Below are 21,802 nucleotides of genomic sequence, written 5' to 3'. Positions count from 1 at the left end.
CCATTTTTTTAAATAAAACAACTTTTAACTCAGTTTATTCTATTGTGATGAATACTTAGTATTCCTTGTATAAGTGGGGATGTGGTTTTTGTTTTATTTACAACCTTTTTTAGATTCATGAGCTTATTTTTCAGATTAAATATTTTTATTTCTACTTTTGTATTCATGATTTAAATGAGATCCATTTGTATACATATATAATAATGGATAATGACTCAAAGTAAATAGAAAACGAATATTCATTTATAAAAGAGTCGATTAATGAAAATGACAAATAGACTTGGATTACAATGAAATGTGGTTTTAAACTCTCCTTTTCTCGTTTTAAATGAAAGTGTTGGCATAAATTGAAAAAAAGGTAACACTATATCTGTAGTCACACTTCAAATATAAAACCTTTCGCTCGGTCTCAGAATTTTTTGTTTAACTTTTTTCTTTTTCAATAACTACCGCCTTTTTACATAAAAATAAGTAACTTATTCTATAGGAAGTGTCCACCCTAATTATTTGTAAAATGTTTTACTAAGTTTTCTAATATTATCAGTTAATACGTTTATATAGCATTTAGTTTGTTAGTTTGAAAGGAGGGTGAATGTTACATCAAATCCGAAAAAATGCCCCTAAGCTTCCATCAGTCCTTATAAAGCATTTAAAAGTCTCTTTAAAAAAATCAATCATTTGCAATGACTAATCTGTACTTACAAGTAACGTCAAAATTAATACATAACTCATTTTGTTTAGATTCTATCAGCACACACACATTTTCCGAAACATTTCCAAATGCATACATACATACAACATATGTATGTAAATAGGTATGCATTACTTTTTTGTAGATATTTACATATATTATTTCTACGCTTGAGTGTTGTTTTTCACTAACTACGGCATTGTATTCCCTCCTCCTCCTCTTGACCTACTTACTCAAACCCATGTTTGTTTGAAAGCTTCAAACTAAACGCAATGGCAGCCAGTAGTAAGTAGTAAAGTACAATAGGGTTTTATTTATTTTTTTTGATGTTTGATACGTACGAAAATACAACTGTACATACGAATATATAAAAGATTTATATATTTATACATATGTATGCTTATTAGGTATTTTACATAGGTACATAAATTTATTTGTAATGCTCAAGGCTAAATTGGGGTCGACATGGCTTTGTGGCGGCAAAATCTATGTTTTGTTCTTGTTGTTTTTTGAGTTGAGTTTTCTTCTATTGAATAGATTCAATGTGAATTTTCTACACTGACCGGAAAAATAGAGTTCAAGTACTTAAAAAAATAAAACTTACTTTAAAAACAAGTGACTAAAATTTGGATTATAGGTTTAAAACCATACCTTTATATTGATGGAAATTTCAACTGCTTTTTACAAGATTAGTATTTTATTACCCGAAATACTTAAATATCTTTGAAATATTTTAACAATAATTGAATAACGCTTTATTTTCTACTTTTAGTTACCGATGGGTGAAAAACGGCAAAAAATTCGATTGGCAAGCATACGATAATCGTATGTTGCAGCAACCTGGTCGTGGTACCTTGGTTATTACTTCACCAAAAGATGAAGATTTGGGACAATACCAGTGTTTTGCCGAAAACGAATTCGGTATAGCCACATCAAACTCTGTGTTCGTACGCAAGGCTGAACTGAATGCATTCAAAGATGAAGCTGCCAAAACCGTAGAAGCCAATGAGGGTGAACCCTTCTCGCTGCAATGTGAAGCACCTGACGGTTGGCCAAAGCCCACAGTCAATTGGTTAATTCAACAGTCCATCGATGGTAATATAAAATCGATAAATAACTCTCGCATGACTTTGGATCCCGAAGGCACATTGTGGTTCTCGAATGTTACACGAGAAGATGCCAGTGATGATTTCTATTATGCTTGCTCTGCGACCTCAGTGTTCCGCAGTGAGTACAAGATTGGTAATCGTGTTCTTTTGGATGTTAAGCAGACCGGCATTAGTGCTTCCCAAAATAAATTCGCTCCCAGAAAACAGTATGTAACACGCAAGAATGAAGTTGCTCTAAGAGGTAAACGTGCTGAACTCTTCTGTATATATGGAGGAACGCCATTACCGCAAACAGTTTGGAAAAAGAATGGTGGACCGATAGAGTGGAGTGATCGAATAACCCAAGGTCATTATGGCAAATCGTTGGTTATACGGCATGTCAATTTCGATGATAATGGAACCTATACTTGTGATGTTTCCAACGGTGTGGGCAACGCTCAATCTTATTCGATTAACTTACAAATCAACGCCATTCCATACTTTACTGTAGAACCTGAAATGCAAAATGCTGCCGAAGATGAAACTGTCGAATTTCGTTGCGAAGCCGCTGGTTCTCCCGAGCCCACGATTCAATGGATCCACAATGGTAAACCCATTAGTCAAGCCCCGCCCAATCCTAGACGTATCGTGGAAACTAATCGCATTATCATTCGCGATTTGTTAAAATTGGACACTGGTAATTATGGTTGTAACGCTACCAACTCTTTAGGCTATGTTTACAAAGATGTCTACTTGAATGTCTTGGCCTTGCCGCCAGAGATTGAAGAGCCTCCTCGCAAAGAAGCTACTGTTGATGGCAAGAACGTAACCATGCGTTGTCGAGTGTTTGGTGCTCCCAAGCCTCAAGTTAAATGGATTCGTAATGGTCTCGAATTGACTGGTGGTCGTTACACAGTATTACCATCGGGAGACTTACAAATCCAGCAAGTCAGCTTCAATGATGCTGGCCAATATACTTGCTTCGCAAAGAACAAATTCGGAGAGAAATCAGCGAATGGTTCGTTGATTGTTAAAGAGCACACACGTATCACCCAAGAACCACAAAACTACGAAGTAGCCGCTGGTCAGTCCGCCACTTTTCGTTGTAACGAAGCTCACGATGACACATTAAATTTGACAATTGAGTGGTGGAAGGATTCCCAGCAAATCGATTTCGAAGCTGAAGCCCGATTTGTAAAAACCAATGATAACTCGCTGACAATTGCCAAGACCATCGAGCTGGATTCAGGCGAATACACTTGTGTGGCCAGAACAGAATTGGATGAAGCCTCTGCCAAAGCAAATCTGATTGTTCAAGATGTTCCGAATGCCCCTCTTCTCTCTGGAGTTAAATGTATGGAACGCCATGCTGAAGTTAACTGGGAACCACAGGGTGACAATCGTTCTCCCATTTTGCATTATACCATTCAGTATAATACCTCCTTTACACCAGCCTCTTGGGACGTTGCCTTTGAAAAGGTGCCTTCTACCGATTTCTCCTTTACGGTCGACATGTCACCATGGACGAATTACACTTTCCGTGTGATTGCTTTCAACAAGATCGGTGCTTCGCCTCCATCGAGCCATAGTGAAACTTGCACAACACAACCCGACGTTCCCTACAAAAACCCTGATAATGTTGCTGGTCAAGGAAAAGAACCCAACAATTTGATAATCACCTGGACTCCAATGCCAGAGCTAGAACACAATGCACCTAATTTCCAATACCGTGTGTCTTGGAAGCGTGATATTCCTGCAGCATCTTGGGAAAATAAGGACATCTATGATTGGAAGCAAGATAGTTTGGTAATTACCGATCAACCCACATTTGTGCGTTACATTATAAAAGTTGCTGCCATTAACGAACGCGGTGAAGCAAATGTAGCCGCTGAAGAAATTATTGGATATTCTGGCGAAGACCGTAAGTATTTTTACAAATATTCATAATTCCAGATTTTTATAAAAACCCCTACTATTATCTATTCAAAGGTCCCTTGGAAGCTCCCACAAATTTCAGTATGATTCAAGTAACCGGTGCCACTTCAGCCATCTTAGGCTGGAACCCCGTAAGTGCTGAGTCAATCCGTGGTCACTTTAAGGGATACAAGATTCAAACATGGACTGAAAAGGAGGGTGAAGAAGGCTTGCGTGAAATTCACGTTAAGGGCGATTCTAACCAGGCTTTGGTAACACAATTTAAACCAGATTCCAAGAACTTTGCTCGTGTTTTGGCATACAATGGACGTTTCAATGGTCCCGCTAGTGCTGTTATTGATTTTGATACACCCGAAGGCGTTCCGTCCCCCGTAGAATCGCTTGAAGCTTATCCTATGGGCTCCTCAGCTTTCTGGTTGGTCTGGAAGAAACCCTTAAATCCCAATGGAAAACTTACTGGCTACAGAGTATATTATGAAGAAGTTAAAGGCAGCTATGTGGGTGAAAGACGTGAATATGATCCCCATATTACTGATCCCAATGTGACAAGTATGAAAATGGCAGGTTTGAAACCAAACACCAAATATCGCATTTCAATTGCCGCTACCACTAAAGTAGGAGAGGGTTCAGAGTGAGTATACTTATAGAGAAACATGTCTGAATACGAATACGATTTTTTTTTTTTTTTTTGCTATTTTCAGACATTTTATTGAAAAACGAACTTTGTCAGAGGATTCGCAAGCACCAGCAGTGCCCTTCTTTGAATATCAACAATTGCCTTCAGATAATGGCTTAGCCAAGTTCCGTGTCAATTGGAAACCTAATACTGAAGGACATGCTGGTACACATTTCTTCACACAATACAGGTTAATAACGCTAAGAAAATTATTTTAAAACATTTAAATATAATGAGTCTTTCTTTATACAGAATTAAGGGCGAAACTGAATGGAATAAGGCTCCCGAAGAGAAAAATCGTGATTATCAAGAAGTAGCTGGTTTAGATCCTGATACAGTCTATGAATTCCGCGTTGTGGCAGTTGATGGTCATTTTATGACTGAAAGTGCAGCGCAGGAAGTTGACACCAATGGTGTCGATGGTCCTATCAAAGTTCCAAACGAGAATCTTGCAAATGCCGGCTGGTTTATCGGCATGATGTTGGCGTTAGCCATCATAATCATATTATTTATTATTATTTGTATTATCCGTCGCAATCGTGGAGGCAAATACGATGTTCATGATCGTGAATTGGCCAATGGTAGACGAGACTACCCAGATGAAGGTGGCTTCCATGAATACTCACAACCGTAAGTTAATAGAGGAAATATATACTTTATTCAAACTTAATAAACTAATTCATATTTACACTGTTGTATTTTCTCCATTTAATATAGTTTGGACAATAAGAGCGCTGGTCGTCAATCTGTAAGTTCAGCCAAGCCCGGTTTGGAAAGTGATACAGATTCTATGGCTGAATACGGTGATGGTGATACAGGTATGTTTTCCCAATAATAAAAACTCATGTACATACAAACAGAAAGTAAATTACTATGTGTAGTTCATTGATGTTTTATATCGTATTTATTTTATTTTTTTATTATTAATTATTATTTTTCTTTGATTTTTATTTATTTGCATTTATGTTGAAAATGAGCTCAGCAGGTGCACGTAAAGTTAATCAAACTTTACCTACTTTATCAGAACATATAGATGAGGCTTCATCGTATGGTGTTAAAAAATAATAGATTTTTTGTCTATACCACAATACATACATATAAAAAATTTTGTAAAAATTGTAAGGTAAAATATTGGTTAAACAATTTTTTTGCATGTTGAACGATGAAGATTGAAAAAAACGACAAATTTAAACCACGGCTTTTAAAAATGTATAACACAACAAATGTTTTTTTCTCTTGATAACTAACAAATCAATGCCACTTTTTTAGTTAATGATTGCTTAATTTTTTTGAAGCAAACTAATAATATGATTTATATACATAAAAATGTATAAATAATAAAAGACCAAAAAATATCATCACGATTTTTTCACAAATTTCTATGCCTAATGATTTTTCCAAAAATATTTTCATGTTTTAAAATACATGTTTTTATGTCGAAACTAAATTTTACTTAAGCTTCTAATTTTTGCTTAATTCTGGCACCAGTCTGAAATGAATTCTGACGAATACTGAAACGATACTAATAAAAACAAACACTAATTTTTTTATTTAAAATAAAATTTTAAAAAATTCTCGTTTAATTTTTTATATCGTCATTTTAAATTTAAAAGTTTGGCTTAACTATAAATGCAGTTTTAAAACTAAATATTTAACTGAAAGTGTCAGTTTCTATGAAAGTTTGGTTGAACAATAGAAAATATTAAATACGAGCACGGATAAAATTGCTTTTTTAACGTACATTTTATTAAAAAAAATGATCGTACACTTATCTGATTGAATAAAATCTAGAATAAATCAAAGTAACAACAAAACATGCTTACTTACGTATCGTCGTTGCTCCGACAAAAAAGTGATGCGAATATGTTCTTTATTTCCGTATTTGCCATACATACGATGATATACTATGATGATTTCAGATCTTGCAAGTAGTGGAACCAAGTGTTGTTGTTTATTGGACTAACCAAAAAAAAAGGAATATATACATATTTCAGTTCAAATTTATTTTACAATTGTTACATTCATATATAACATAAATCACTTTAAATTTAATCACTAGCATTTGAATTTGAAAATTCAGAAAATGCAAGATCTTTAAATTTTATATTTAAAAAAGTTTCATGTTTTACTTGGCTTTGTTTGTTTTATTTTTTTAAGTATTTTAAATAACACCCCCAGCTTTGAAGCAACATCATCATAAACGCATTCAGAAAGCATCAAAACATCTTATCACAATTGCAATATTTTTATAAATACCAGCTCATTTTCATCATCATGCAATAGAGCTCAAGCATATTTATTGTTATAAAATTTTTTTATTTTTTTTTTTTTTAATTTATGTTTTATTTTTTTATGTTTTTAATTTATGTTTCTTGTGTTACGATTTGATAAATAATCAACAACCACCTTAAAACCAACCAACCTTCACCAACAACACCTGTTTTGTCATCACCAATTGAATTATGAAAAATGAAATGCAACTTTATTTTCTACACACCATGGGTGTCATCGCAATCTTTTTAAATCTTGTGTAGGCATGAATGAAGATGGTTCATTTATAGGTCAATATGGACGTAAAGGACTTTGATTTAGTTTAAAATAAATATAAAAATTATAAATTTAATGAAAAACCACCAGCCCCCTTACAAACCATTATATAAACTACAAAAATATTGCGATGCAGCAAATTCCAAATTAATAATTAAACAACAATCATCACTCTAAATATTAAATTATATGATTATTATTTTACAAAAATCAACTGCCAGCAGCTACTATATAAAAAGAAAATCTCGAAAAATATTTTAAAAGAAACGAATAACAATTGGATATCTAAATGTCATATGTTCTATTAGTTTTTTTTTACAAATTATTGGCGTATGTAATTGAATTTTAAGTTTTTTACTTTTTATTTTATTTTACATTGTCATTATTTTTACTTTTTTATTTTTATTATTTTACTTTTTTTATATTGTCTTTGTATAAGTATTTAGTGTAGCTATTATTCGTTTTGTTTTTCCCTCCTTCCCCTAATAATGTAATGACGTTCTCTGTCTTTTTTTATTTTATTTTTTATGTAATGAATATATAGTTTTTTATATAATAAAGCTTAACATTAAACATAATTTTTTAGTTATTAAATACTATATAAATGAAAAAAAACAAAAAATATTTTGTAATGTTTTTATGTAAATTTAACTTAGTTAAGTTAAATTTGTACCTCTTTTCGTATTAAAGAATAATAAAAAAACACAAAATAAATAATTAAAAATCGTAAAAACCCGAACTATTTTGAGTTATTTATTTTACACTGTAGTTTCGTTTTTAAAACTGTTGAGTTTTACAATTTTTTACAATGTTTAGAATTTGTTAAAAGGTATTTATTTTTCTTTATATTTTATTTTTAACCCTTCTAACTTTATAATTTTTTAACTTTATATTTCTTATATTTTAACTTTATATTTCGATTATTTTAAACTCATTAACAAGATATAAGTTGTTAATTTAACTATTTTTTTAATCCTTATTAAATAATTTTATAAATATTTTGTACAAATTAATGATTAATAAACATTTACTTACTTATTATTAATAAAAAAAATTAATTTTTTAAAAACTTAAAAAACTAAACTTTAAAAAATTAAAATGTTTTGTCCTGGTTATATTCACCCCTATTCTGCATTTCGATTAAGTTCACGCATGCAGTTACGCAATGATCATAAAGAGGTATTCCAACAAAAAACTGTATCGTAAGAAAAAGAATAAGCAATTCCATTTCGTTTCAATGCTTTACGATTGTGTGTATTCTGAATTTCGATCGTAATTACGTTTTTGTAAGTTGTTGTTTACGTAGCGTAGTTGTCAAACGGAGAAAATTTAAATTAATATTGAAATGCAGAATAGCGGAAATTATTTTTTTCAAAGACTTGTCTTGACCAGACAGAAATCTAAACACCTTTGTGGTTGTTTTCAAAACATTTGTTACGATTCACTACATAACTTCAAAACAATATATTTTATTTAGATCTACTTTGTATAGTTGCACATAACAAAAAATATTTTTATTTTAAATATTTGTAACTAAAATAATCTTATCTAGTTGTCACTAGTTAATATTTCATAGAATACTTCAAATATAATAAATGGTGAAAGTTATTTTAAGATATGTATATACATTTTTTATTTTCTTCTTAAGGTCAATTTACTGAAGATGGTTCTTTTATTGGACAGTATGTCCCAGGTAAACTGCAGCCACCTGTTAGTCCACAACCCGTTAACAATACACCTACGGCACATACACCTACAGCGCCTCCAGCTCCAACACAACAGAATGCTGCGGGAAATAATGCAAATACTACAGCTGCCGTAGCTACCTATGTCTAAATCTAATTCCTAAAAATGTTTCTTATACAAATTATAAGAAAAAAACCTAAAAAACAAAGCGCAATTTCTGCAAGAAGAATTAAAAATGCAAATTATATTTAAAAACAAACATTAATATGCTTCTTCAAATATGCTTAATTATATAAAAAAACAATTTTGGTATTCCCTTATTTTAATGCAAATTTTCTAAAATATGCAGCTTTTTTAAAATATTTTTTTTTAAACATTAACAAACATTCTAAATTTTTAGTCCGTAAACCATTTCAAAAGCCTTTAACGAAATTAATTAAAAATATGTATAATACAAATTAAAACAAATAATAACAATTAGTTTTATAGTAAGTATATATAATATATAACAAATGTGTGTGTGTTTAATTTTTTTATAAGTTTAAACAAATTTTAAATTACTTAAATGCATAAATACTATACATATTAGGGTTTTTATTCTGTCATTGTTCCCCACTAAAATTATTAATTTAAAAATTAATATTTTGAAATATGCATGAATGTTCCAATATTTGATAACATTACTCACAGAAACTTAAAAAATTAAATTCGTGAAATTTATATCGAAAAGAAAATTTGCTTTATTTGCACTTATTGAAATAGCTAGAACTGAGGTCAAATTAATTATTTTTAGTAATATATTTTTGAAAAATTTAAGGGAACATCCAATGACTATTTTGTCACCCTGATATGCATTATTATGAAATTAAAAAATGTATTTTAACATCAAGAATCTCAATATGTTTTTGCAATGTCTACTATTTTTGATTTTTAATTCTTCATTTAATATAGTTATTTTATAAGGAATAAAAATAAATGAAAATAAATAAATGTACATTATATAAGTTGAATAATAAAATATTAACATATTGTATAAAATACATAATATGTTTCTAATCTTATAAAATTTATTTGAAAAGAAAATAAAAATAAACGACAGTAATGTTCAATTGATTTTCTTTAAAATTAGATTATAATTACTTGAAATTTTACATTAACTACATACATACATATATGAATTTATTTTAAGTAGGTATGTATAACCTGTGTTCATTTTTATAACTTTTTTTTAAAAACTACAGAAATAACTAAATGCATTTTTAAATAACTAAAATAAAATTAAATTTAATAGACAACTCTTCTGTATGCGTAAGAAACATTACTAAATTTAGGTAATTATTGCGAAAGTCATTCATTTAATAACAACTTATTTTTAATAATAAAACTTTTTTCAAGAGAAAATATCAAAAGAATTTAATATAAAAATTGCAAACTATTAATCACAATTAGATCGGCTATTAAAAAATGCATCCTAGGCTCATTTAAATCTAAATATTATGGGATTTGTCTTAACCATTTGAGTTTATCATTATGCGTTAAAATTGATTTTATTAAATTTTCAATTAAAAAAAAACCATGTAATGTTTTAAATTAATTTAAGTCTATCTTATGATATTTTGCAATTCGTCCAATAGTGTAATAAATGTTTAATTAAGTTTTATATTTAACAATTAACTTTTCTTAATTTGTTATTTTGCTTTAACAAAAATTAAAGAAAATCAATTTCATTCGAACAAAACAAAATTTATTAATTAATAATAATAATAATAAATAATAATGTTAATGTACAAGTTAAATAAACACAAATAAATTTTATTAACCATAAATTATTAGCGATTTTTCATTTCTGTTGCCTGTTTGCAATAAGTTTTATTTTTCAGTTTTATGATTTTAACTTTTTTTACTAAATTAAATTAAAGTTAAAATGTTTGCTTTATTGATGATTGAAATTAATTACAGGGTTGCTTAGAAAAAATTTATGTAGGCATTATTTGAAATATAAATATTGATTAAATAAACTGTATCGTTTTTCTTTATTGTCTCCTATACTGATGTAGATTTTATGTTGAAAGAATATTTATAAATGATTAGAAAATAAAACACAATGAAATAAAAAATATTTTGCTAAACAATTTTCATAAATAACCATAGAATCCTTCTTCCCTCCCACATACAAAAAATGACAACCTGCACGCATATCCCAACGAATGAATAAAAATATGATAATATTAAGAAAAGGGACGTATTCAAATTCAAAATTTACCAGACTTTAATCTTATAGCAAATAGTAATATATTCGATTTATTGAACAAAATTAAAAACAGTACAATTTACAAACAATTACAAAAATGTTAGTAAATCAAAATATGTAAAGGATATGGGTAATATATTGAAAAGTTTATCTCTCAAACTCACATATGTCATATTCATTTTTGCACTTACAATATAAAATCAAATACAATGTAACTTAAACTTAAAAATGTATAAAAACAACGACACTTATATGAAAAAAATATTAAAACAAAGCCTAAAATATATTAAACAAACGAATGTGATTTGTTAAAAAAATAGTCAATGAATGATAAACATTTTAGCTGCAAAATCTAAACTAAATAAACTATTTTAATCCAATTTTTAATATAAAAAAGTATAACTATGAAAAACATGTCTTAACAAACACAACATAGAATTTTCATAATTTTCACTGCCATTAATAAAGAAATTTCATAAAATTTAGGGAATTATCTTTGTAATTTCAATATAAAAACATTGTTAAGGCATGTCATGTAATAAACCCCAATAAATTTGATCAGTAACATTCCTTTTTATTACTCCAATATATTCCAATTCACTTAAATTTAACGTATCGTATACATATGTACATAAATATGTATGTATATTTAAATCCAAAGTAACCAAAAGTTAGAACTGTCTCCAATTTTTTTAATTCCACATATTTTTACTTAAAGAAAATAATTTGTTAAAATATCAATCACAATATATGTATGATGAATTTGAGGAAAAAATATTGAAAATAAAATTAACAATGTTTTTTTAGCAAATAAAATAAATATTTTAACACAATTTAAAAACCAAATAAAAAAACATTACATAATATGTAAGTGTGTATGAATTAAAGTGATTAACTAAAATTTGTATGCTAATAAAGGTATATATTCTAATAAATAAAATTATAAAAACATTACGAAAAACACGGCATTTTTCTCACGAAGGATTTAAAATTGAACATGTATGTATAATCGGGGTTGTTGGAATGACCGACCACTGAAATCCCATACAATTTCATATATGTATATCTTTAACAAAAAAGTACTTAATTGATGTTAAAGTAATAAATTGATTTATTAATCAGTAAAAATAAATGTATTATATATTATTTAAATAATTTTATATTTGATATCATAACTTTGGCCGGGACATACAAGGACTATTTTTATTTTATTTATTCAAAAACAATGGCCGTAAGCCGATAGGGCCTAATTAAGGTGCCTATGACTTATCAAATCATTTTAAATTACACCGACTGAAAAACAAAGTTAATGAAGATAAAATAAATAAAAAACATATTTTCAATGTTTTTTTTTTTTTTTTTTGTCCTAAAAAGTTAATGTTTAAAAAGCTGCTATTATAGACTGTAATGTTAAAAAAATAGGCTGTTGCGCAAATCGGTTAGTTCCAATAATAGGTAGTTGCTCAAATCGAGCCCGCACTGTAAATGCATGTAATTGGTTTTTGGCCAATTACAAACTACAAGTAATGGTAATTAGAAAACCTTCAATTAAAAGTAATTGGTTATTGCTCAATTACTTTGTGTAATCATTACACCCATACCTGATCGTAACTATGTTTTTGTAAGATGTTATTTTAGTGATGGAGCTTCGAATCGAAATGCAAAATACGAAAGTTGCCAAGCAGAGAGAATTTCGATTAGAATTAAAATGCAGAACAGGAGTGATTAAGTTTTTCTCATTTTCGATTTTTTTAAATCAATTATTTTATTTTATTAACCAATAACCAAATCAGCACCAATTTTAAAACGAATATGTTTGTACATATTCAAATTATTCATCGAAATTTTCCGGAACGGTCATAATTAGTCATAGTTCCCAGATAAAGACTACTTCCGAAAATCACTTAATCAAAAACACGAAATATGAAAATATGTACCAATTAGTTCAAATATTGGTTAATAGATCACACTCTTCCAATGACACATTGATTTAAATTTCATTGTTATTTTTAAATAATTTTAAATACTTCTGATGTAGTAACTTAAACTACACATTTTTCCCAATTTTTAAATATAAAAGCAAAAAATAAGCTTTGCCTTTCATTTTTTTTGCCGAAATGTAGTTAAACATTTAGTCGGCGTTGATAATTAAAACCACATTAAAATAAATATTTTTTTTGGTAAAGGAATGTTTGGAAACTCATTTATATATTATATATATTATCTGCACAATACTTTAGATTTTTACATAATTACAATACAATTTTCTAACAATATGTATACAATTTATAGAATATGATGTTATTATTTAGTGTTAGGATATTATCATTACAATATTATTAATTTACCGATGAAAACAAAAACATGCAGAAGCCATGATGGTGCCATACATCGAATATATAATCAACTTATACATGAACAACAACAAAAAAATACTTAATAAAATAAAGATTTCAAAGTGGATTATTAACACCACTCTTGTTTTCTCTTTCAAGATAACTTTATTATAAATTTAGAAAATTGGGATGTAATTGTCAATTTTCGCACGGTGTTTTTGTGCAACACACTCAGCAATCCAAACAATGTTGCGACATTCTTGTTCCTTCAATTTAAGATAGGCATAGAATACACCAAAGTGGAATTGTTGCAAGAAAGCATAAACATTTAATTTAACTTCGTGCTCAAAGAATTTGTCTTCCAATGTTTTATCTCCGGGATTAGTGCCAGAACCGTCGAATAAAGCAGCATATTCGGCATAGTATTCAGCAACAGTTTTAACTTGTTCATAGTCGTCAGCACGGGCTAAAGCTGCTAAACCATCAGGATTCATTTTGCCACAACGGGGATACAACTTGGCTCGATCGTCCTTTGATAATTCAGTGCCAAAGGAATTAATGGTGATGATTATTGCACGACGATCAGCTTCGAACTGAAATTTTTACACAAGTGTTTTGTAGTTATTTCAAACTTAAGAACTTAGAAATGGCAAATTACTTACAGCTAAAATTTCACACATAACATCGGCAGTAGAACCACCCATTTTCTGACAAAAGTCGTAGAAAGCTTCCAAATAAGCCTTATACAAAGTATTACGAATAATTTCAATATTCATTTCATCCAAATCTTGTTCGGAGATACAATCAACGAAGAATGGAGCCAATGGGGTGTCAACCAACACAGCATTGTACAATTCAGCTGGAGTAGCAGCTACATGGATAGCTTCCATTTGTTCAAAACTACCCAATGGGTGACATTTGGGGATTAGTTCAGAAATGGGACGTTGATGAAGAGTACCAGTAATCAACAAAATAATGTTGTCAATCATATAACCATAGGTGATAAAATCCAAGAAACTGGCCAAGGGCTCAACAGCATGATTACGCATATGTTGGAATTCAATCACCAACTTTTCACGCAACTTATCGTCAATAACAGACACCGACAAAGGTGAAGGTTCGTTAGCCAAAAAACTACCATAATCCGTGCCTTGCAAATGTAATTTTAAATCTAAAAAGACAATTTGTTTAATTAAGATATAGTCAAAAGTGAAAACAAATCACAAGACAATGAATGTAATTTCTACTCAATGATATTTTTGTACTGTGGTATTGTTATTCTTATAGTTTATCTCTTTCTCTCTCATTACGCGGGATACACACAAACACATACTTGTCCCAACAAAGCGTATGTGTCACATGACCTGCCCTTGTAATTTTTCAAAAACATTCCTTCCCAGAATTACAACAATTACCTCTCGTTTTAATAGGGTTACATACCTTCCAAAGTTTCGCACTGTACCAAATTCAAATAGTCCGATTGTTTCAAAATGCCACACTTGAAGCCACGGCACAGACCTTCCAAGTAGCCACCATCAATGTTGAACATAAAACCTGATCCAGTCATTTTTAAGAATTTCTTTTGAAATTTCTAAAGAAGTTTGAATTTTTATTAAATGTTTTTAATATAAATGGTGGATTTTTTCGCTGTTGAAGGGATGAAAAAAAATATTTTTTCTCCAAATTTTACTGCTTGGGAGGAAAAAAGAACTTTTTCTCTATTTCTTTTCTTTTATCGACCTGTCATATGACTGATAGTCTTCACAATATATTCACAATAACCTGACAGTAATACCAAGTTTTAAAATAACAAATGACCATTATTGCCAAGCTTTAAATTTATTTAGTTTTTCTGTTTATCAAATGTAATAAATTTTAATTCGATTAAATTTGCAAAGAAAAGGAATACAATTTTGTACAGATTTTCCATTTCGTAAATTCAAAATATATGTTACAACGATCTTTGTTTATACTCCTTAATCCTTTTAAATAAATTACACATATATTTAAATACTTATACATATATTTTTATTAGTTATTTATTGCACATTTAGTTAAAGACTATTAACCTAATTACATATTTATGAACTGTTATATTGTTTTTTATTCAATAAAAGTTGTATATAAAATATTGGAATTATAAACCGTTTATAAAAAAACAATATATTTTAGGTCTTATTCATACACAAAATTTTATTTATACATCAAATTTTGGATAAATAAATCTTTATAAAATAAAATGAATAAGTTTAAGTTTATGAATAAGGCCCTTAATATATTCAACCTTTATTAAACATTTCAAAACTTATTAAATTTTTAAATTGTTTATTTTCATTCGAGTTTTTATGAATTTTGGTAAATATTGAAAACCGAACTTGGCACACCTCTTTCATACAAAAACAGATATGTTTAAAATTTTCACTTCTCTTAACAGAGTTGCCAGATAATAGGGAGTAGCTAAACAGCTGGTAAAATATGATTCAAATTTCCAAAAACGTTGTTAAAATCAGTTTTTGTGTATATACCCTGAAATTTGTGTCTTTCAATTTTATTTTTTTAATATCTGACATAGATTGTTTTTATGTCACAATGGAGCTCAGCTCCATTGGGCATTATATGAAAATCTCCGGGTACACTCATTAAAAATTCCAAACAACATGTGGCAACACTGTCACATTAACAGCTGTCGAATTAGAAAGAGTTGGTGATATGTATTATAAGCTTTACTTTGTAAAGGAATAAGCGAGAAAACTATTGTTTACTGCTCACAAAAGTTGCGAATTTTTATTTTTCTACAACTTCTTCCAACGAACTACGAATAGGAGAACGTAATTTCTCATCGTGTGTGAATTTTAATTGAAATTTTTAAAAAATTTTAATAAAAACTTATTAAAAATTATAATTGTCAAATGTAATTTAGCACCTAAAGATCAACAATAATATATAAACAAAGAAATTCGCCAATAAATGCAACAAAAAGCGATTGTGATTATACAGTTCAATAAAAAATAAAACCATAAAGAGAATAAAGAAAAAGCGAATACTCCCAATTGGACTTGAAAATTACAAAAAAAGCAACCAAAGTAGAAAGAAAGGAAGGAAAAAGCTGTAGAAACAGACAAAAAGCCAGTAATAGCTGTAATATAACCAAATTTATGATTGGGGCTAACATAGCGGCTAAAAATAAATAAAAACTATTTTCACATATTTCAACCATTATCTTCGGTTTAACAGATTGAAAAAAAAGAAAAACATTGGCATAAATTGTGTAAACATTTTGTTTGAAAAAAATACTGCCTCTACGAAGCAAATACAAAACAAAGAAAATAAGTGACAACATCGTTGGCCACATATTTTGGACAATATAATAAAACATAATAACTAATAATTATTAATACCTTTAAGTCCAATTTGCTTCATAACACACCATTCATCCATTTATCCATCTATCACCGTCGTCTTTAGTTGGTGAAGATGGCGTTGGACATGGGTATACAAGTGAATGGCAGCAATGCGCTGACATCATCCTTTACTGCTAAGAAAAAGGATGCTGGTAATGCCGAGAAAGAAAATCTTTGGTAAGTAGCATAATAAAGGGATTGAATTGCTATAACACTTCAATGTTAAAAGGATAATTTTAAGTACAAAAATATATTACTCATCCAATATAAAAAATATACCTGTTTCTCTTTTTTACATTTCTTATATATTTTTGCTTTGCATTTACATTACATTTACAATTGCATTATGAGTGATCTTACGTGTGGGTGTATATTTATAGCTGGTCGGTCCATTTTGATGATATCTCTTTGCAAATTGCAAAGAAAAGAGCAAAATTCTAACCCCAAAAAAACTATAGTTCAACTTTTTGCTTTAGGTTTCTTTCATCAATACGTTCATTTGCTTTTCTATCTCCCCCTCCAAAAAAATATTTCTTTTGTTGTTGTTTTTTCTATTCGTTTTGGCTAATACTACTCACAATTTATTTAACTGCTGCTGTTACTCGCAGTTATAATGGGGTTTGTTACGATGTGTCATCATCGTCATATGTATTATAGAGGAGCTGGCTGGTTGGTTGGCTGACGTTTATACTTTTTGCTTGCAAATTTTTTTCTCTTATATAGGTATTTTTTTTAATTTTGAATTATTTTTTTCTTCATAAGTATGTCCATGGGAAACTGCTTTTAATTTCGATCTTGTTGTTTTATTAGGTTTTTTGTTTTGCTTTTACACATTTTGCATATTTACATAGATATCCGCAATATACCTATTTACTATTCAATATAAGAGTTAGAAAATGTTTTAATTACAACAAAGATTTTTGTTAAAATTTTGTTTATGATAATCAAATATTGATAAGAATATTTAATTATAGTATGTAATTGGTTTCTTTTTCTGCAATATGCAAAATGCGTTTAATTTAACTCCTTGGCATCAATTAATACAATTTATTAAAACACTCTTGAGAGGGATAATCAGTTACTTTACCCTACACCAATGTAGTCAAATGTGTATGCATTAATTAATATTTTGAAAATAATTTGTTAAAATGTGAAAGTCTTCTATTACGCTTTTTTAAAATTAGAACATGTATCTTTAAAATACTATATCATATTACCCAACATTAATAATTAACTTATAAATGAAAAGCTGAAATTAGTAATATAAATCAAAAGTAAATCCTACAAAATATGTATGTACCTTTTTCCAAAAAACACTCTAATACTCATGAATGGCAAAATATTATTGGTATTGTGAAAATTCTATTATTTATCTCAAAATTAAATTTTTTTGATAATAATAAAATTATACAATCTAACCTCATAATAGGATTTCTATAATTACGGATTAAATGTTATATTTTGTTTTTGAGCTTTACTTTTAAAGATTATAGATTGCAATCAAACTCTTCTCTTTTGTTAATTCAAATACATTAATGTAATAATTTCGATATTATGAGTTACAGTGATTCATAAAAAAGCACACAAAAAGCAAAGACTTAAACTCTCACGAGAGATGACATACCAAGCCAGTAAGCAAAAAGACGGCTAATAATATTTCAATGATTTTCCATTAATATTCAATAAACGAATTTGATTTAAACATATTTGAATCAAATACCAACAAAACAACTTACGTTCATATTTATATACTCGCACTTAAAAAGAGAAACGGAACAAGTAAATGTTGTCATTTTTGTGCTATTGATTTGATAGAATGTGGTAGCGGTGGGTATACCTTAACAAACATTTGAAAATATTAATAGATATTAACTAAAGGTTGACATCATTTCATAGTTATAAAATGAGTTAATAAAAAGCATAAAGAGGTCTTTTGTATACTGAGAATAATTATAAATTTTATTAAGACAAATCATTGTTTTTTAAATTTATTCTTTAACAAATTTACGCATTACATTCCTTCTATGTAAACATCATCTTCGTCGTTTTCAAAATCACTTGCCTCCAAAGACACAATGCTGTCACTTTGTTGGTCATAGTTTGATTGTAAACGTTCCAATAAATCAGTTGAAACAATTGCAAAGTCTTCCCACATTTGCGGTAATGATTCATTGTTATAATTCTTTAGAATTTTCTCTTCGTCCAAATATTCAGCCAATATATCACTTAATTCATCCAACGTTACTTCTGAACATACGTCTTCGATGTGAGGTGTATCAATAAATAAATTCCAAAATGCTTGAGATATAATTGTGGCTAAAAACCAATCTGAGTGCTGCTGCAAAGCATCTCGCAACAATTCCAATAAAATTTCTGGACCCTTTAGTTGTATCAGTGGTAAGCGATTCTCCATATCACCCAACAAATTTACCAATATACCAATTGTACAGGCTTTGAGGTCGTACAAGTGTCGTGTTGCATCATTTGCAAGTATTTCAACAACAAGTTTAAGTCCTTTAGATTTGCAAAATGATTTTCTGGCCTTTTCATTTCTAGTCAAGTTGCCTAAAACCCGTGTAATTTCGGTCTGTGTAATTTCATCTCGATTTGTTTTCAGTATTGAACATAATTGAGCAGCTAAATCAGATAATACAGATTGTAGGCTTCCTTTGGATTCAATAACATGTGTAGGTGTTGATGTAATTTTATCTTGATAAAAGCAAAGATTGTGTAACGCTCCCAAAGTAGCATGCGTTAGTTCTTGTAATTCTTGTTTCTTTAAAATAATTAAATAAGAGATATGAAGAGTGATGGACATACTAGCGTAAATTTACAAACTTACCATTTTAATGCTTTTAATTTGCTGCGATGCTTTAAGTAATGTCATTAGTATATTACCCAGTGACTGAGCATTGCCTAGACCAAAACCGACCTCAGAATTAACACTCATATTCGCTAGAACTCTTATCATTTTAATTAACACATCCACTACCGTGTCGCCCAAGGAATTATGTAATGTTAAGGGTTCTTTAGAATATATTTCGAGTATGTTTAACAAGTATTCCATGGCCACATCATTATGGTAGAACTAAAATAAAAATATATTTACATTATATATTTTACCGTGAATGGTATTATATTACCTGTATTCTAGCATTGTCGTACTTGGCCATAATATTACCCAAAATATAACCCAAACGGCTGATCAATGACAGAAGTTTTTCAGCCTGATTACTTTTAAAGTTAGCGCAACAAGGACCCAAAAGCATACCAATGCGTCCGGCAAAATTAGTTAAAATATGACAGCAATCAGGATCTTCCGAAAGAACACTAAAAATATACAAACATTAGGATTATCAATTGTACATAAAATCTAATAATTATAATTATACTTAACAAATACCTTAAGGTTCTAACGATATTGGCTTGAACTTCTATTTCACCTATAGTTACTTCTGCCGCTCTGACTAAATGGGGACAAGCCAATTCAAGTTGTATGTTCGTTGTATTAAAGTTTGGATTTTCTAACTGTTCAATCGAAGAAGAAATTTGCCTTACATCCGCCAATGCTCGCAAGGCGGCCGATAGTTGATATAAAGAATGTAATGGTGGCCCATTTAACTTTTGCGTTGCCCCAGCTTCATTTAACATTTGCAAATGTAATATCATAAGTTGTACAGCGCCGTGGCGTGACAAACGAACTACCAGAGCATCTTGTTTTGACAATTTTTCAACAAATTCTTTTTGTTGCTTATCAGTTTGCAAGGTATGGCCTTCTCCCAAATTTGGAGCTGTACTGGGTTTGCGGGGCAATTCAAATTGTTCAGACCAATTGCGATTAAAATCTTTTATGGTGGTAAGTTCAGCTCTTTCTTGTACTGTACTACAGGTTAGAAAACGAATAGAACCATAACCATAAATGCAAGCTTCTGGGTCTTCCAAGGGACTAGCACGACCTAAGCCATCGATAAGCAATTCCAATAGATCACTATCGTAAAATAGATAATCATTTTGTTCATTGCGGGCAACTTTGAATATAAGTTTACATGCTCCTGTTAGATTACTGCCGGAAACACGTAACTGTAAAAAATTACTCCAGAAAATGATCACGACATTCAACATATTTTTCACAATATATTAAAAACATACCGCAAGAACTACTCTGGCCACAGCGAGCAAAATTTTAGCCGACGACGATTCAACTAATCCATAAAGGCCACCTAATATAAAACCCTTTTTAAAGTGTTTTTCGTTTTTACGCACTCTATTGTATAATTCCGTTAAAATCTAAAAGTTTAAAATATATTATAATGTGTTTGAATGTAATATTTCTGTATAAATTTTACCGAATTAATGTGGCTTGCTGTCTCTTCGGTACACTCTTTTAGACCCGCATGCTCTTTTAACATATCGATAAGCTTTTCAGTTGAAGATTGTCCCAACAAATCATTGCTACGTGTAAGAATCTTTCTTGTTGTCAAGAGGTTAATAGAACAATTATCTTTCGAACTAGATTCCATTAAATTGAGAGCCTCATTTTGTTTTGTAACTGCTTCTTTATAAGCTGTTTTGGCTCTTTCTTTTGTCTGTTTAACATTGTCTAAATTGTATGGATTATCGAGAATTTATTTTATTAACAAATGTTTAAAAAAATGTAAACATATTAATGATTAGCTTTTTTGTCTTCGTACCTTTTGCATTCATGGAAACTCCTTTTATTTCTAGAGCTGGTAGTTTACGTACCAATTGTGATTTCGTTTGTATTTGAAGTGAATTGTTTGATTTACCGCCCAATGCATTACAATTGTTATTACTTTCATAGCAATCAAAACGCGATTCAAGAGACTGAGAGCGTCGTGAAGTAGTATGATAGGTCTCATCTCCACCATAATCACCAATCTCTTTATTAAGGGATAATTGCTTAGGAGTGGATAATTTTCCTTTTCGTTCTTCAGTTGCAGGTAATGGTTCCAACGAGGGTGTCTTGGGTGTAGAACCACGAGAGTCTACATTTTGCAAATAACGCAAACTGTAATTATAAACAATATGTTATTGTAAAATACAACACATAACAAACAAGAAAATTCGTACGAAAAAGCACTAGGTGGTCTCCCGGGTAAAGTAACTTTTCCATATAAAACTCTTCCTGTCTCTCGTGGAGTTATGGGACGTCTTGTGCTTACTACTCTAA

The 21,802-nt window shown here is 29.6% G+C and overlaps 4 protein-coding genes across 9 annotated transcripts in view; 2 read left to right on the top strand and 2 right to left on the bottom strand.

Annotated features, from left to right (window-relative positions):
• LOC111678922 (neuroglian) overlaps nt 1–9,071 on the top strand; it is a 65,178-nt gene extending 56,107 nt beyond the window's left edge. For 4 of the 6 annotated variants that reach the window (XM_023440377.2, XM_046947318.1, XM_023440374.2 and 1 more), the window contains 6 exons: nt 1,464–3,700; nt 3,769–4,345; nt 4,416–4,580; nt 4,643–5,020; nt 5,108–5,208; nt 8,586–9,071. In XM_023440377.2, coding sequence (XP_023296145.2) covers nt 1,464–3,700; nt 3,769–4,345; nt 4,416–4,580; nt 4,643–5,020; nt 5,108–5,208; nt 8,586–8,773 — 3,646 coding nt within the window. In that variant the 3' untranslated portion in view covers nt 8,774–9,071. Of the gene's footprint in view, nt 1–1,463; nt 3,701–3,768; nt 4,346–4,415; nt 4,581–4,642; nt 5,021–5,107; nt 5,209–5,372; nt 7,677–8,585 lie in introns of those variants that run through there. The other 2 variants (XM_023440380.2, XM_023440378.2) reach the window with 2 other exon arrangements.
• A 3,992-nt stretch (nt 9,072–13,063) lies between these two features.
• On the bottom strand, nt 13,064–14,984 carry LOC111678955 (V-type proton ATPase subunit d 1). Its single transcript, XM_023440417.2, has 3 exons — nt 14,651–14,984; nt 13,873–14,381; nt 13,064–13,803 (listed from the first exon to the last, which is right to left on the bottom strand). Exons 1-3 carry the CDS (start codon nt 14,775–14,777, stop codon nt 13,387–13,389), a joined length of 1,053 nt encoding a protein of 350 aa, XP_023296185.1. The 5' UTR covers nt 14,778–14,984; the 3' UTR covers nt 13,064–13,386.
• Nucleotides 14,985–15,997: 1,013 nt separating this feature from the next.
• LOC111678961 (cytoplasmic dynein 1 light intermediate chain 1) overlaps nt 15,998–21,802 on the top strand; it is a 9,821-nt gene continuing 4,016 nt past the window's right edge. Inside the window, exon 1 of the mRNA XM_023440428.2 lies at nt 15,998–16,788. Coding sequence (XP_023296196.1) covers nt 16,685–16,788 — 104 coding nt within the window. The 5' untranslated portion in view covers nt 15,998–16,684. The remainder of the gene's footprint in view (nt 16,789–21,802) is intronic.
• LOC111678926 (armadillo repeat-containing protein 2) overlaps nt 18,543–21,802 on the bottom strand; it is a 3,825-nt gene continuing 565 nt past the window's right edge. The window contains exons 2-9 of the mRNA XM_046945891.1: nt 21,703–21,798; nt 21,303–21,640; nt 20,958–21,211; nt 20,761–20,898; nt 20,015–20,691; nt 19,755–19,941; nt 19,454–19,699; nt 18,543–19,387 (exon numbers count right to left, since the gene is read on the bottom strand). Coding sequence (XP_046801847.1) covers nt 18,623–19,387; nt 19,454–19,699; nt 19,755–19,941; nt 20,015–20,691; nt 20,761–20,898; nt 20,958–21,211; nt 21,303–21,640; nt 21,703–21,798 — 2,701 coding nt within the window. The 3' untranslated portion in view covers nt 18,543–18,622. The remainder of the gene's footprint in view (nt 19,388–19,453; nt 19,700–19,754; nt 19,942–20,014; nt 20,692–20,760; nt 20,899–20,957; nt 21,212–21,302; nt 21,641–21,702; nt 21,799–21,802) is intronic.

The sequence above is a fragment of the Lucilia cuprina genome, chromosome 3, assembly GCF_022045245.1.
Source record: "Lucilia cuprina isolate Lc7/37 chromosome 3, ASM2204524v1, whole genome shotgun sequence".
NCBI lineage: Eukaryota > Metazoa > Arthropoda > Insecta > Diptera > Calliphoridae > Lucilia > Lucilia cuprina.
Note: the sequence above shows the minus strand (reverse complement) of the source record. Positions and strands in the feature narration are given on the sequence as shown.

Excerpts from the sequence above, each read along its gene's own strand:
- LOC111678955 (XM_023440417.2), bottom strand. The coding sequence starts at position 14,777 with ATGACTGGATCAGGTTTTATGTTCAACATTGATGGTGGCTACTTGGAA. Across the intron at positions 14,382-14,650 it reads ACAGTGCGAAACTTTGGAAG|ATTTAAAATTACATTTGCAA; the intron begins GTATGTAACCCT and ends TTGTCTTTTTAG. Across the intron at positions 13,804-13,872 it reads TTATGTGTGAAATTTTAGCT|TTCGAAGCTGATCGTCGTGC; the intron begins GTAAGTAATTTG and ends TAAAAATTTCAG.